The sequence below is a fragment of the Nyctereutes procyonoides genome, unplaced genomic scaffold (genome assembly GCF_905146905.1).
Source record: "Nyctereutes procyonoides isolate TBG_1078 unplaced genomic scaffold, NYPRO_anot_genome, whole genome shotgun sequence".
NCBI classification, from domain to species: Eukaryota; Metazoa; Chordata; class Mammalia; order Carnivora; family Canidae; genus Nyctereutes; species Nyctereutes procyonoides.
Window position 1 is genome coordinate 47314457 of NW_026575131.1, and position 14803 is coordinate 47329259.

The 14803-nt window shown below is 39.3% G+C and overlaps 2 protein-coding genes across 2 annotated transcripts; one reads left to right on the forward strand and one right to left on the reverse strand.

The window, feature by feature from the left end:
* Positions 1–324: 324 nt before the first annotated feature.
* On the forward strand, positions 325–1254 carry LOC129521822 (olfactory receptor-like protein OLF4). Its single transcript, XM_055343659.1, has one exon. The coding sequence runs from the start codon at positions 325–327 to the stop codon at positions 1252–1254; it is 930 nt and encodes a 309-aa protein (XP_055199634.1).
* Positions 1255–6765: 5511 nt separating this feature from the next.
* On the reverse strand, positions 6766–10093 carry LOC129521838 (olfactory receptor-like protein OLF4; the record flags this gene model as incomplete). The annotated part of the gene is made up of 2 exons (XM_055343684.1): positions 9186–10093; positions 6766–6778 (listed from the first exon to the last, which is right to left on the reverse strand). Coding segments are annotated over exons 1-2 (921 nt in total), but the record flags the coding sequence as incomplete, so codon positions are not given.
* Between the last annotated feature and the right edge of the window lie 4710 nt (positions 10094–14803).

The window sequence follows — 14803 nt, forward strand, 5'->3', positions numbered from 1 at the left end:
GGAAGGGGAGGAGAGTGGGGGTGGGGGTGAATGGGTGACGGGCACTGAGGGGGACACTTGACGGGATGAGCACTGGGTGTTATTCTGTTTGTTGGTAAATTGAACACCAATAAAAAATTAATTTATTAAAAAAATAAAAGGCTTTATGTTGAGATAGTTTCCTTATATTCCTAGTTTTTAGTATTTTTATGGTGTTCTACACAAATATAAACATTAATTTTTTGAGAGAAGAATATAAACAATAATGTACCTGCCAGGTTAGTAATGCATGATTATGATTATGTCATGCTCTTTCTCTCTTATTTTACTAGTAGCATTGCCTATATGGAACTAAAGAATGATACACGAATTTCAGAATTTCTTCTTCTGGGATTTTCAGAGGAACCAGAATTGCAACCCTTCCTCTTTGGGTTTTTCCTGTGCATGTACCTGGTCACCATACTTGGGAATCTGCTCATCATCCTGGCTGTCAGCTCTGATTCCCACCTCCACACACCCATGTATTTCTTCCTTGCCAACCTTTCCTTTGTAGAAATCTGTTTCATCTCCACCACTGTCCCCAAGATGCTGATGAATATACACGCAAAGAAAAAAGTCATAACATATAAAAGCTGCATCATGCAGATGTACTTTTTCATACTTTTTGTAGGTTTGGACAACTTCCTCCTGACTGTGATGGCCTATGACAGATTCATGGCCATCTGTAATCCCCTGCACTACATGGTTATCATGAACCCTGGGCTCTGTGGACTGCTGGTTCTGGTGTCCTGGGTCGTGAGTGTCTTGCATTCCCTATTACAAACCTTAATGGTGTTGCGGCTGTCCTTCTGTACAGAGGTGGAAATCCCGCACTTTTTCTGTGAACTCAATCAGGTGATCCAAGTTGCCTGTTCTGACACCTTTCTCAACAACATGGTGATGTATCTTGCAACTGTGCTTCTGGCTGGTGGTCCCCTGGCTGGGGTCCTTTACTCTTACTCTAAGATCGTTTCCTCCATACGTAAAATACAATCAGCTCAGGGCAAGTATAAAGCATTTTCCACCTGTGCATCTCACCTCTCGGTTGTCTCCTTATTTTACTGTACGGGCCTAGGAGTGTACCTTAGCTCTGCTGCTACCCAGAGCTCCCACTCAAGTGCAGAAGCCTCGGTAATGTACACGGTTGTCACGCCCATGCTGAACCCCTTCATCTACAGCCTGCGGAACAGAGACATAAAGAGGGTTCTAAATGTATTTTTCAGAAGGAAGCCATAAAAGAGTCATTTTTCAAGAAGTATCTGTGATTGCCAGATAATGCCTAACAGCCAGAAATCATGGTTCTTTAATTGGTTCATGAATTAAGAACTTAATCCCTCTATCTGTAACTTGGAGTTTCACTTTTTCTAAAGTTTAACTGCTTTATTAAACTTTTCTTTTTTGTTTTCTTAATTTCCATATTAGTTCCAACTCTGAATCAGAAACAATTTGGAGATTCCCATTTGTGCCATAGAGTGATGGATTGTCCTAGTTTTATGAAATAAACTACATTGCCCACTGAGACCATTCTTATAATTTTATTGTAGAAGAAACTCTAAGAGCACAGTTTTTCACTCTGAGTCTGCCATTCTTTTTATGTTAGTACATTAAATGCTTTTCCTGATGATATAGTCTTTAACCTACTAGTTTGTTTTGTAGCTAGTCATGGGGCTTTGTGATCCTCATTAGCATCTTGTTCTCTTATCAGCTCAAGCATCCACAGTATCCCTCGTACAGAAGAGTAAGGCTAAAATTGCTTATGAGGGATCCCTAGGTGGCACAGCGGTTTGGCGCCTGCCTTTGGCCCAGGGTGCGATCCTGGAGACCAGGGATCAAATCCCACATCGGGCTCCCAGTGCATGGAGCCTGCTTCTCCCTCTGCCTGTGTCTCTGCCTCTCTCTCTCTCTCTCTATCATAAATAAATAAAAATTAAAAAAAATTTAAAATTGCTTATGAAAAACACAAACCAAGTATAATCTACAGAAAGACAAATTTGCATAAACCAAGTGACTTGACATGGGCTCACTATCAGGGAAGACCTGACATAGGATGAAGTAAAATTTTTAATCACACCATATTTCACTGTGGAAAATATATTTTTGATGATGTACATCTACTCATTGAAATGTGGCATATTTGTTGTCCATCTTTAAGGGTTTTATTAATTGAAGTGAAGAATGTAGTAGCAGATTTTATATTATTTAATTGGATTATTTTGCTGTTTCTCTTTGAAAATTTCTAGTGCTGCCTACAAATATTACTCCTTCCATTGCCCTAGACTTAATATCTCCCCTTTTAAAAATGTTGTCATGAATGTTATACTGTGTGTGAACAATTTCTGTCACCAATTTCTTTACCTTTCTTGTGATCTTTTGCTGCTGATTTTACTTATTTGTAAATAAGTACCTCTCCCCTACCCTTTTTCTTCGCTCTAACAAATCGTTTGTCAATTTTGATCAGCTTTTCAAAAATTCGCTCTTAGCTTTGTTAATCTTTTCTGTGTTTTTTCTTGTCCATATACTATTTATGTTTGCTCTGATATTTGTTATTTTTTCCTCTGCTCCATGGGACTCAGTTTATTCTTCTTTTTGTAGGTCTTTGAGTCATAAAGTGAGGTTATTTAGTGAAGGTCTCTTGTTTTTCTTAATGTAGGCATTTATTGCTAGAAACTTCCTTCTTTGAGCTGCGTTTGCAACATCCCATAAGTTTTGATAGGCTATGTTTTCTTTTTCATTTGATTGAAGATTTTCAAATTTCTTTTTTGTTTTCTTATTTCATCCACTGGCTATTCATGATTGGGTGGCTTACTCCCTACATATTTGTGAATATCTCAGATATCTGTGACCTTACATTCATTGCAGGATTATTTACAATAGCCAAAACATGGATATAGCTGAGTATCATCTGTCATCATTGACAGATGAATTAATGATGATAGCATATCTATACAGTGTGACTCAGCAATAAGAAAATATCCTTCCTTTGCTAAAATACATATGGGCTCTGAGGACATTACACTAAGTGAATTAATCAGACAGAGAAAGACAAATAGTGTAGAATCTCACTTATATGTGAAATACAAGAATCTGAACTCATAGAAACAGAGAGCAGGTTGATGTTTGCCTGTAGCTGGGGTTTGGGGAAATGAGAAGATGCTGGTGGAAGCCTACAAATCTTCAATTATAAGATGAATGAGTTCTGGAAATGTCATGTACAACATGGTCATTTTGGTTAACTATATTGTGTTGTGTACTGGCATGTTGCTAACAGAGTACAGAGTAAATGTTCTTACAACAAAAAGAAAAGAGAACTATGTGAAGTGATGGATGTATTCACTAATGTATCCTGGTGATCATTTCATTTATATGAAATCGCCAAGTTGTATGCTTAAAATTTTAGAATTTTACATGGCAATTACATGTTAATAAAACTGGAAAAATGAGGGGTGGAGGGATGGGGTAATTGGGTGATGGGCATTAAGGAGGGCATGTGATGTGATGAGCACTGGGTATTATATGCAACTGATGAATTATTGAACTCTGAAACTAATGATGTACTAGATCTTGGCTAATTGAATTTAAATTAAAAAACTGGAAAAATGAAGAAAAAATCTTCCCGTCTTCTCTGTCTTCTATTTGCATTCCAATGCCATCTCCTTCCAGTGGAAGCCTCCCCATAAAAGAAAACCAAACAGTACCAGAATGAAAACCGTTATGAATATATCACTGAGAAAGTGATAGGAATCAACCAGTCAATAGGAAAACATAAGGAAGACATAAGTATCTACATAAGGATTCCATGAAGATAGCATCAGTGATAAACAGTTCTTAGTCCATCAATTGGTGAGTTAGATACAAGGTCTCCAGTCTCTCTGAGACATCTGGAAAGAAAATCTTTTATTTCTTTGAGCTTTTCTTAGACTAGGAATAGTGATCTACAGGCAAGTGGTGGAGAGCAAATATTTACAGGAAAGCCTGAGCCTCTGGAGTAAATTTCCATAAATAACTGCCCAGTGGATACATAATTCAATCTCACTGTATTCTCAGAGATCATTCCACTGTTGAAAGTTGAAGTGGAAATGAAACCTTTCAAATAGAAATTTACAGTAGTAGTAGACTGTTTGCAGAGATGGCTTCACATCCCCTTCTTTCTAGGTAGCCATGTGTTTGGCAGTGTGGGCAGCACCTTCCATCAGGTGGTGGAGACTCTTCCGCCACCTTTCATCTGGGCTGGATGGGAGTGACAGTAGTTATTAGAGACGTGGTGCATTTCTGCTGTTCTGCCTTGGAACTCTGCCTCCAGTAGCTGAATTAAGCCAGGTGGGCTTCCAGAGAAAGTGAGGACATGTGGAGCAGAGCCCAGTTGTCCAAGCCAAGGCCACCCTGGACTAGCTTCAGCTAGCTAGCCAAGCCCTAATTATATAGAATGCCCTGGAGATATCAGCAGTGCTGGTGCCCCTGCAATGCCCCCTCCCCCGGCTCTACCTTGCCTCAGCTGACAAATAGCTGACTCAAACTCTTGAGAAGATCAACAGAGATTAGAACAACTCATCACCATACAATTTCGCTTGATACTAAAGACATTATACCAAGCCATTTGCTTTCAGGATGGCCTGCTTTGCAGCAACATTCATTATCATTCTGTTATTCAAGTTATTTTGGATACCTGCTAAAAGTGACTTTAAGGGCCCCTGGGTGGCTCAGCAGTTGTGCTTCCAACTCTTGGTTTCAGCTTAGGTCATGATCTGAAGCTCCTGGGATGAAGCCCGACTTTGGGCTTTACACTCAGCTAGGAGTCTGATCAAGATTCTCTGTCCCTTTCTTTCTTCCCTGTCCCCCTTTCTTGCTCTCTCTTTCTCTCAAATAAACAAATAAATCTTAAAAAGAGTGGCTCTGATAAGGATCCTTTTCAGTTACATGGAAGGACATGTATTTTTTGTAGAGAATGAATAGTGACCCAGAGTCATGTACATGACTAGGCAGGAATTCATGCTCTCTGTGTTCTGGAGAGACATCTTGATTTTAGCTTAATGAGACTTATTTTTGGCTTTTACCTCCAAGGCTGGAAGAGTGCATTTTTTTTCAAATATTTTATTTTTTTATTCATGAGAGACGAGAGAGAGGCAGAGACATAGGCAGAGGAAAAGCAGACTTCCTACAGGGAGCCGGATGCGGGACTCGATCCCAGATCCTGAGATCAGGATCTGAGCCGAAGGTAGACGCTCAACCACTGAGTCACCCAGGAATCCCTGGAAGACTGTAAATTTGTTTCTTTTAAATCCTCAGTGTGGAAATTGATGATAGCAGCAATAGGAAAGTGACAAGGACATTTCTCCAATAAAATTTTCTTTGAAGAAACTGAAATTAAGTCTCTTAGTTCATTCACTTAGCTTCCTTGGATAAGGAAGGGCATTTTGTGTTGAAGCCCTACCTTAAGTGGAAGAAAATTCTAAAGTCAGTTTTGAGATACTCAATCCTATTAGTTGGTACAGAGGAGTTATCCTTGCATAATGTCAACGTGGTTGTGTCTTTGAGGCCTCTGGACATTAAGATAGGAAAACTGATTCATTGTGAAAATTAAAGCCACCGTTCTCTAAATATTTTTGTCAGAATTTCTATAAACCTAGAATTCCACGTGAAAACAAATGTTCATTCTTTTCATTTCTTTACAAGTTTCTCTCAAGCTTTCTTTCAACACAATAGATTGGTTATAATGAGCTACAATGAGGGCTATGGGTCTTGTGCATGTACATATATGCACAAGAGTGTGTTTTCTTGAAATGAAAATGTACATGAATATACATACATTTACATACACCCAACTCATAATCTTGAACATTCTTTGGACCCAACAGTGTATTTCCACACATTTCATCTTTCCTTACAACATTCCTTGAAGTTGTGTTTATGATTCCACATTGCCTTCAGAAGAAAATGAAGGCTGGAGGGATTACACTCTAACATTGTGTAATGAAGCAGTTAGAACTTACTGTGTACCTTCTTGAGTTCTATGGAAATGGAATCATGCAGTGTGTCTCCTGATTTTTCTTTTTTTAAAAATATTTTATTTATTCATGGAGGACACAGAGAGAGGCAGAGACATAGGCAGAGGGAGAAGCAGGCTCCCTGCAAGGAGCCCAATGTGGGACTTGGTCCTGGATCCCAGGCCCTGAGCCAAAGGCAGATGCTCAACCACTGAGCCACCAGGCATCCTTGTACCATGATTTTCTTTTTTTTTTTAAATTTTTAAAATTTATTTATGATAGTCACACACACACACACACACACACACACACACACACACACACACACACAGGCAGAGACACAGGCAGAGGGAGAAGCAGGCTCCATGCACCGGGAGCCCGACGTGGGATTCGATCCCGGGTCTCCAGGATCGCGCCCTAGGCCAAAGGCAGGCGCCAAACCGCTGCGCTACCCAGGGATCCCGTCCCATGACTTTTCAATGACTTTTTCAATTCCATAAGTTGTGCACTTTAAATATGCATAGTTTTTCTCATGTAATAATCATTGAATAAATTAATTTGAATTAAAAAATTCTAGCGGTGCCTGACTCAAGGTCAGATCTGGAGCATAGTTTCCTGAGTCACACCTATCAGAATGGGAGAGCTCTATTCCAACTGTGGAAAAGCTAAGGTTCACATGTGGATGTTAAAATAGTGGAATTAAGACATTTCACATTTGATAAACTCATTTGAAAAAAACATCCTATTATTTATTTGAGAGTGAGAGAGCACAGAGGAGAGTGAGAGGGAGAAGCAGACACCCTGCTGAGTAGGGAGTCGCATATGGGACTCAATTCCAGGACCCCGAGACCATGACCTGAGCTAAAAGCAGACAATTAATCAGTTGAGCAACCCAGGCGCCCCTACACTAAGCCACTTTATTTTACAATGCTTTGTATGCAACAAAAGCTCACTGATATAATAATTAAATTAGGCAGAACTCATGGCATGTGTAGTAATCTGATTCTTTTTTTTTAAATAATCCAAAGGATTTTTTAAAATTTATTTTTATTTATGATAGTCACAGAGAGAGAGAGAGAGAGAGAGAGAGAGGCAGAGACACAGGCAGAGGGAGAAGCAGGCTCCATGCACCGGGAACCTGATATGGGATTCGATCCCGGGTCTCCAGGATCACGCCCTGAGCCAAAGGCAGGCGCCAAACTGCTGTGCCACCCAGGGATCCCCCTGATTCTTTTTTATTCTAGGCATTGGTTCTGATCCTTGAAAGTAGCCTTCATGAGTACTCTGTTCTTCAAGTTTGTCTCACTGAACTGTATTAAAAAATGAGTCCAGCGAGGCCTCTTTGAGGTAATGTGGAGAGGTTGGAAGGACTTCCATGTGTGCACAAAATTGGGACTCTGAATCACATATCTGGACAGGAATCCAAGCCTGCCAGTGAGGTGTCCTGTGATTATGAGGATGATATATAATGGATGATACTGATAGTGTTCATTCACTGTCCCTTCATAAATTATGGGAAAATTTTGAATAGTGGGAGATATTTCACTTAGAGAAATGGAAGGAATGATATTTGTACATAGGTTTGGAAAATTTCAACCCAAATCCAGAAAATAATTTAATAAAACCCCAAACATGCCACCATCTTTCCTCTTACTGAATATACCTTACAAATGGACCTTAATATTCCATAATTTATTTTATTTTTTAAAAAGAATGGATAAAGAAGATGTGATTTATGTATACAATGGAATATTACTCAGCCATTAGAAATGACAAAAACCCACCATTTGCTTCAACGTGGATGGAACTGGGGGGTATTATGCTGAGTGAAATAAGTCAATCGGAGGACAAACATTATATGTTCTCATTTATTTGGGGAATATAAATAATAGTGAAAAGCAATAGAAGAGAAGGGAGAAGAAATGGGTAAGAAATATCAGAGAGGGAGACAGAACATAAAGACTCCTAACTCTGGGAAACGAACTAGGGGTGGTGGAAAGGGAGGAGGGCGGGGGGTGGGGGTGAATGGGTGACGGGCACTGAGGGGGGCACTTGACGGGATGAGCACTGGGTGTTATTCTGTATGTTGGCAAATTGAACACCAATAAAAAATAAATTTATTACTAAAAAAAGATTTTATTCATTTATTCCTGAGAATAATGAATAAAATTATTCTCTTTCTCTCTCACAGAGAGAAAGAGAGGCAGAGACACAGGCAGAGGGAGAAGCAGGCTCTATGCAGGGAGCCCGACGTGGGACTTGATCCCGGGTCTCCAGGATCATGCCCTGGGCTGAAGGTGGTGCTAAACAATTGAGCCACCGGGCTGCCCTAATATTCCATAATTTAATGAGTAGATGAAGTGCCTGAGAAAGAAATACTTTGCATAGCAATAAATCTATGATTTAATATTTTGCTTCATCATCCTTAAAGTCAACTGGACATCAAGGCCATATTATATCAATCTATTTTTTTCCATATATGTCTTTCCATGTAGATTCCACTTGGAGACATGGATTTTTATTATCATTTCTTTTGCTAGTGACTAGGGTAGGCATGGTGGACAGAAGCTGCGTAACAACAGGATCCTAATGTGTAGAAAAATCCTCAGGATCAGCCATAACAACCAGTATCTCAAAGTCTGCATTCTCAGGAGGAGCATTTAAGGTAATTATATACAAAGGAATCATGTTCATAAAGTGAAGCACAGTGGTCTCAGATTTTTCTCTGTTATAAACTAATATAAATAGCTATGGTGGCCAGGTATAGATTTTCCATAGGAGTAGTATTTGGTCAAACAAAACAAAACAAAAAAATACTTACTATGATATATTTTATTCAAGAAGAAATTATTCTTTGCAGATACATGTAGTCCTTTAAAAAAATGAGAATTTCCAAATATTTCACAACCAAGTTTAGGAATAGCATTGAGAGAGTAGGAAAGTGACAAAGGGAAAAATCTCTGGGATATCAGAGATATCACAAAGCTTAATAAAGTGAGTTGCATAAATTATATAGAAAGGCAAAGAAGAAATAGAAATTCAGGAAAAAAATACTAGAAGCATGTCCCACTTCCACAATCTGATCAAAGTATCTCAAGATCTGGCTCAGGTTTTGGGCCTTGCAATCATGGGCACTTCTTCAGCCCCAGGACGATTGGCCCTTTTAGAGCTGGCATCCCAGAGAATCTCATCAGAGCCTCCTTTATGTCTCTGTTCCGCAGGCTGTAGATGAAGGGATTCAGCATGGGCGTGACCACTGTGTATATCACTGAGGCCACTGCACTTGAGTGGGAGCTCTGGGTAGCAGCAGAGCTAAGGTACACTCCTAGGCCCGTACAGTAAAATAAGGAGACAACCGAGAGGTGAGATGAACAGGTGGAAAATGCTTTATACTTGCCATGAGCTGATGAGATTCTATGTATGGAGGAAACTATCTTAGAGTAAGAGTAAAGGATCCCAAGGAAGGGACCACCAGCCAGAAGCACAGTTGCAAGATACATCACCATGTTGGTGAGAAAGGTGTCAGAGCAGGCAAGTTGTATCATCTGATTGAGTTCACAGAAAAAGTGCGGGATTTCCACCTCTGTACAGAAGGAGAGCTGCAACACCATGGAGGTTTGTAACAAGGAATACAGGACACTCACGACCCAGGACACCAGAACCAGCAGTGCACAAAGCCAGGGGTTCATGATTACCGTGTAGCGCAGGGGGTGACAGATGGCTACAAACCGGTCATAAGCCATCACAGTTAGAAGAAAGATGTCTAATCCTGTAAAAAGTATGAAAAAGTACATCTGTGTGAGGCACCTTGCATAGGTGATGACTTTGCTTTGGGTCTGGATGTTCTGCAGCATTTTGGGGATGGTGGTGGAAGTGAAACAGATGTCTACAAAGGACAGGTTGGTGAGGAAGAAGTACATGGGGGTGCGGAGGTGGGGGTCTGAGCTGACCGCCAGGATGATGAGCAGGTTTCCAAACACAGTGATCAGGTACATGGAGAGGAAAAGCCCAAATACGAGGGGCTGTAGTTCTAGTTCCTCTGAAAATCCCAGAAGGTAGAATTCTGAAATTCCTGTATCATTTCTTGGGTCCATATGGTGGAGGCGACTACCAGCACAGGGGAAAATAACATGACTCATTTTCACACAAATGGATATTGCTCACATTGTGGAAATGCAACAATTTATATTTTCCAGTCAAGAAACTAATTTCAATATTTTTGAATGGATCTGGGACCTTTGAGGTGATCTCCATTTCCTCTCTGACTTGGAATTTTATTTTTTTCCTTTTAATTTAAGATTTGGAATTTTCATCCCAACATCAGATGTTTCCCAACAGTTCAAGTATTGTATAGTCTTAGTAGGAAATTCTTTCATGCATTTGAGGAATATATAGAGTGTGGACCATGCTTCAAAATTCTAGTTATAAAGTGTAGGAGGTGAAAAGCAAAAATCCCTAGAATTCTGTGATGATGGAAGTAGATATAAAGATTAAATAATCATGAAATGGGGACAGATGCTATGAAGAACACAGAAGCGGTTTAAAGGAGAGAGTGGGTGGCTGTTATGTTGGGTGTTCAGTCAAGATTGGCTTAGGAGGTGGCATTTGAACAGAGACCTCCAGGGAGAGGGTGGAAGACCAGAGGTCTTCCTGGCAGAGGGAAGGGCTAGTGCAAAGGCTCTGAGGTAGTGCTTCTGTTAGAAAATCAAGGCTCAGAAGGAAGCCAATGTATTGAGGGGAATGGACAAGAGGGAAAGTGATGAGAGGTGGTGGCAGGGAATTATGTAGAACCATTGGCCTCATAGATGCTTAAAGTTCAAGACACAGGGACTTCCTTGTTCACACTATGTACCTCTTGTGCTTTATGATCTGATTGCAATAGCGTCCTGTCTGTCCTTTGAACATCCCTCCTTAGTATTATCTGTTGAGTGAGTTTGGCCTGTGTAGTATAGGGCTCACCTTGAAGTAGAGAAGCCTGTGTGTTCTTGCTTGAGGACTGCTCTCACTCATCAACGTGTATGTGTGCACATGCATGCACACACATGCACACATACATTCTCACATACACACAACACAGCACGCCATGCCCTCTTGTTGTGTGTTCTTCTATGTCCTTCTCACCTTCCCCCCAACCACTCCAACACACTGTTTAGGATATGAATGCATACAAATAATATCATCTTTCCCATAAGAATGTAAAAATATACCCAGCAATTGTGTTCAATATTTGGGGTGTTTTCTCATTCTATATAAATTTTAGATTGTTCCAGCTCTGTGAACAGAGTATTGGTGTTGGTGGTATTTTGATCAGGTTTACATTGAATGTGTAGATTGCTTTGGGTAACAGGCATTTTTAACAATATTTGTTCTTCCAATTCAGGAGCATGGAATTTTTTCCATTTCTTTGTGTCTTCCTCAAATTTTTTAACATAAATGTTCTACAATTAAAAGTACAGATCTTTTACCTCTTTGGTTAGGTTTATCCCTAGATATCTTATGGTTTTTGGTACAATTGTAAACAGCTAAGAGACACATGAAAAAAATGCTCAACATGACTCATCACCAGGGAAATACAGATCAAAACCACATTGAGATACCACCTCACACCAGTCAGAATGGCTAAAATTAACAAGACAGAAAAAAATAGGTGTTGGCCCAGATGTGGAGAAAGGGGAACCCTCTCATACTGTTGGTGGGAATGCAAACTGGTGCAGCCATTCTGGAAGATAGTATGGAGATTGCTCAAAAAATTAAAAATAGAGCTACCCTATGACCTAGCAATTGCACTACTAGGTATTTATCCAATGTACACAAACAGTGATTCAAAGGGGCAGCTGAACCCCAATGTTTATAGCAACAATGTCCACGTTAGCCAAAATATGGAAAACCCCAGATGTCCATGAACAGATGAATGGATAAAGATGTGAGATATATATATATACATATATATATATATTGTATATATATATATATATACATTATATATATATATGTATATATATATACACACACACACACACACACGCACAGTGGGATAATACTCAGCCATTAAAGAATGAAATCTTGCCATTTGCAATGACATGGATGGAGTTAGAGTGTATTATGATAAGCCAAATGAGTCAGAGAAAGACAAATACCATATGATTTCACTCATAAGTGAAATTTAAGAAACAAAACTGATGAATGGGAGAAGGGAAAGAAAAATAAAATAAGATAAAAAAAGTGAGGGCGGAAATCCTAAAATATTCTTGATTATAGGACAGAAATAGAGGGTTGCTGGTGGGGAGGTGGGTGAGGGAATGGGATAATTGGGTGATGGGTATTAAGGAAGGCATGTGATGTAATGAGCCCTGGATATTATACGCAACTGATGAATTATTAAATTCTACCTCTGAAACTAATAATACATTGTATATTAACTAAATTGAATTTAAATAAGAAATTAAAAAAATAACACCAAGAAAAAATTGTGTTCAATACAGAGAAATAGAGACAGACAGAGGGAGGGAGAATTGGGATGGATATAAAGAGTAAAATGATCTAATACGTTCAGCTGACCTGAAAGACTGTTGGGAAGGAAAGCTCCCCTGGTGCTGGTGGCATTCCATTCTGGTTTCATCCTATTAATACCCAGCAGAAATAATAAAAGAGGAAAAACAAATTTGTCCAAAAGACAAAGTAATGACATCTTTATGGTGTGAAACACCTTACAGATTGAACATCACAAGAGAAAAATTAGTAAAAAGAAGGAAACAATACTTCACAAAATTTGGGCATTTTTATTACCGGATAGCAGATAGCAGAAGACTTGTTTTTCCTGTGCTTATTACATATTTATTTGACCAGTTGGTTTTTATTTGGCCCAATAGAGGATGTGATGAATCCCTTTATCACTTTTTCTATATGACATCTTTTTATGTTTGTTATTTCTAACAAATAAACCCAAATATTTTTTGGGTTTTAGTCACTTTCTTGACAAGTCTCAGGAGCACAACTACTCACAGTTCTGTTCCTTGTCCAACATGCAAAGGCCTCCCCAGACTCTGTAAAATCCTAAACACCCTGTGGCGATCTATCCTCTTACTCTGAATAATTTTCATGTGACTTATCTGAGGGCATTATCTCGTACTCACATTTATCTCACTGTGATCTTGTATGTCACTGTGACTTAAGAACCAAAGAGGCAGGGACTTCACCTGAACTGTTCATCTTCTTCTTTATGGGTGTGGATGTATATGCACTTATATAAAAACAAATTTAAAACAATGAAACATGAAATACAGAGAATGACAGAGGAGAGAAAACCAGGTTAAAGAGAGTGGTTTTGGTACAACCATATCCAGCAACATTGAAGGGAATTTTGAGAACTGAAACCGGATCTACAGGAGCAGTAATTCCACAAAATCAACATGGACAAATAATAAAATTCTCCAAGATCTTGAAATAGGAGGGAATTAAGTATTTATAAAATTCTTACACATTTCTGGAACATAGAAGATGCTCTTTTAGTATTTTCTTAAAAGAGATTTTATTTATTTATTCATGAGAGACAGAGAGAGAGAGGCATATACATAGGCAGAGGGAGTAGCAGGCTCCATGCAGGGAGCCCGATGCAGGACTTGATCCTGAGACTCTAGGATCACACCCTGGGCTGAAGCCAGGCACTAAACTGCTGAGCAACCCAGGGATCCCCACTTTTAGTATTTGTTGAAGAATCAGGAATTAGGCCTCATTATATATGGACATTCAATACACGACAAAGCTGCATTTCAATTTAGCTGGAAAAGACTGTATCGTCAAATGGAAGTTTGCACAAATAGCCTTTTACCTGGAAGGAAGTGCAGTGGCTCCTTATCTCACACAACTCACGAAAATCAGAAGGAGTAAACCTCAGTTTAGGAGTAACCATTCCATTCCATTTTAGATGCATATCTAGAAACCTACATATAAAACCATCATAGCTGGTTTCACTCATATGTAGAATATAAGACATAGTGAAAGAGATTGTAAGGGAAAGGAGGGAAACTGAGTGGGGTAAAATTAGAGAGGGAGACAAACCATGAGAAACTCCTAACTCTGGGAAACAAAGGGTTGTGGAAGGGGAGGTAGGTGAGGGGATGGGGTAACTGGGTCATGGGCACTGAGGAGGGCACTTGATGGGATGAGCACTGGGTGTTACACTATATGTTGGCAAATTGAATTTAATTTAAAAAATTAAAAAAATAAAACCATCATAATTAAGGCAAAAAAACTCAGAGGTTAGAAGATAGATATATTTAGCTAAATAAAACTTAAGACCATTTTATGGCCAAAAATATATAACTAAAACTCAATAGAGAAACTGATTTGTGAAAATTATATGCAACGTTGATAATTATAGATAAGTAGGCATATAATAAGTGTACATATAATAATAATAGACAAATGTACCTGGCAATCATATAGATAAGCCTTTTCTTGAGCTCACGGATAGTTTAAAAAACTCAATAAGAAATCTCTTCCAATGGTGCAGCCACTCTGGAAAACTATGTGGAGGTTCCTCAAAGAGTTAAAAATAGACCTGCCCTACGACCCAGCAATTGCACTGTTGGGGATTTACCCCAAAGATACAGATGCATTGAAACGCCAGGACACCCGCACCCCAATGCTTCTAGCAGCAATGTCCACAATAGCCAAACTGTGGAAGGAGCCTCGGTGCCCATCGAAAGATGAATGGATAAAGAAGATGTGGTGTATGTATACAATGGAATATTACTCAGCCATTAGAAACGACAAATACCCACCATTTGCTTCAACGTGGATGG

Excerpts from the sequence above, each read along its gene's own strand:
- LOC129521822 (XM_055343659.1), top strand. The coding sequence starts at position 325 with ATGGAACTAAAGAATGATACACGAATTTCAGAATTTCTTCTTCTGGGA.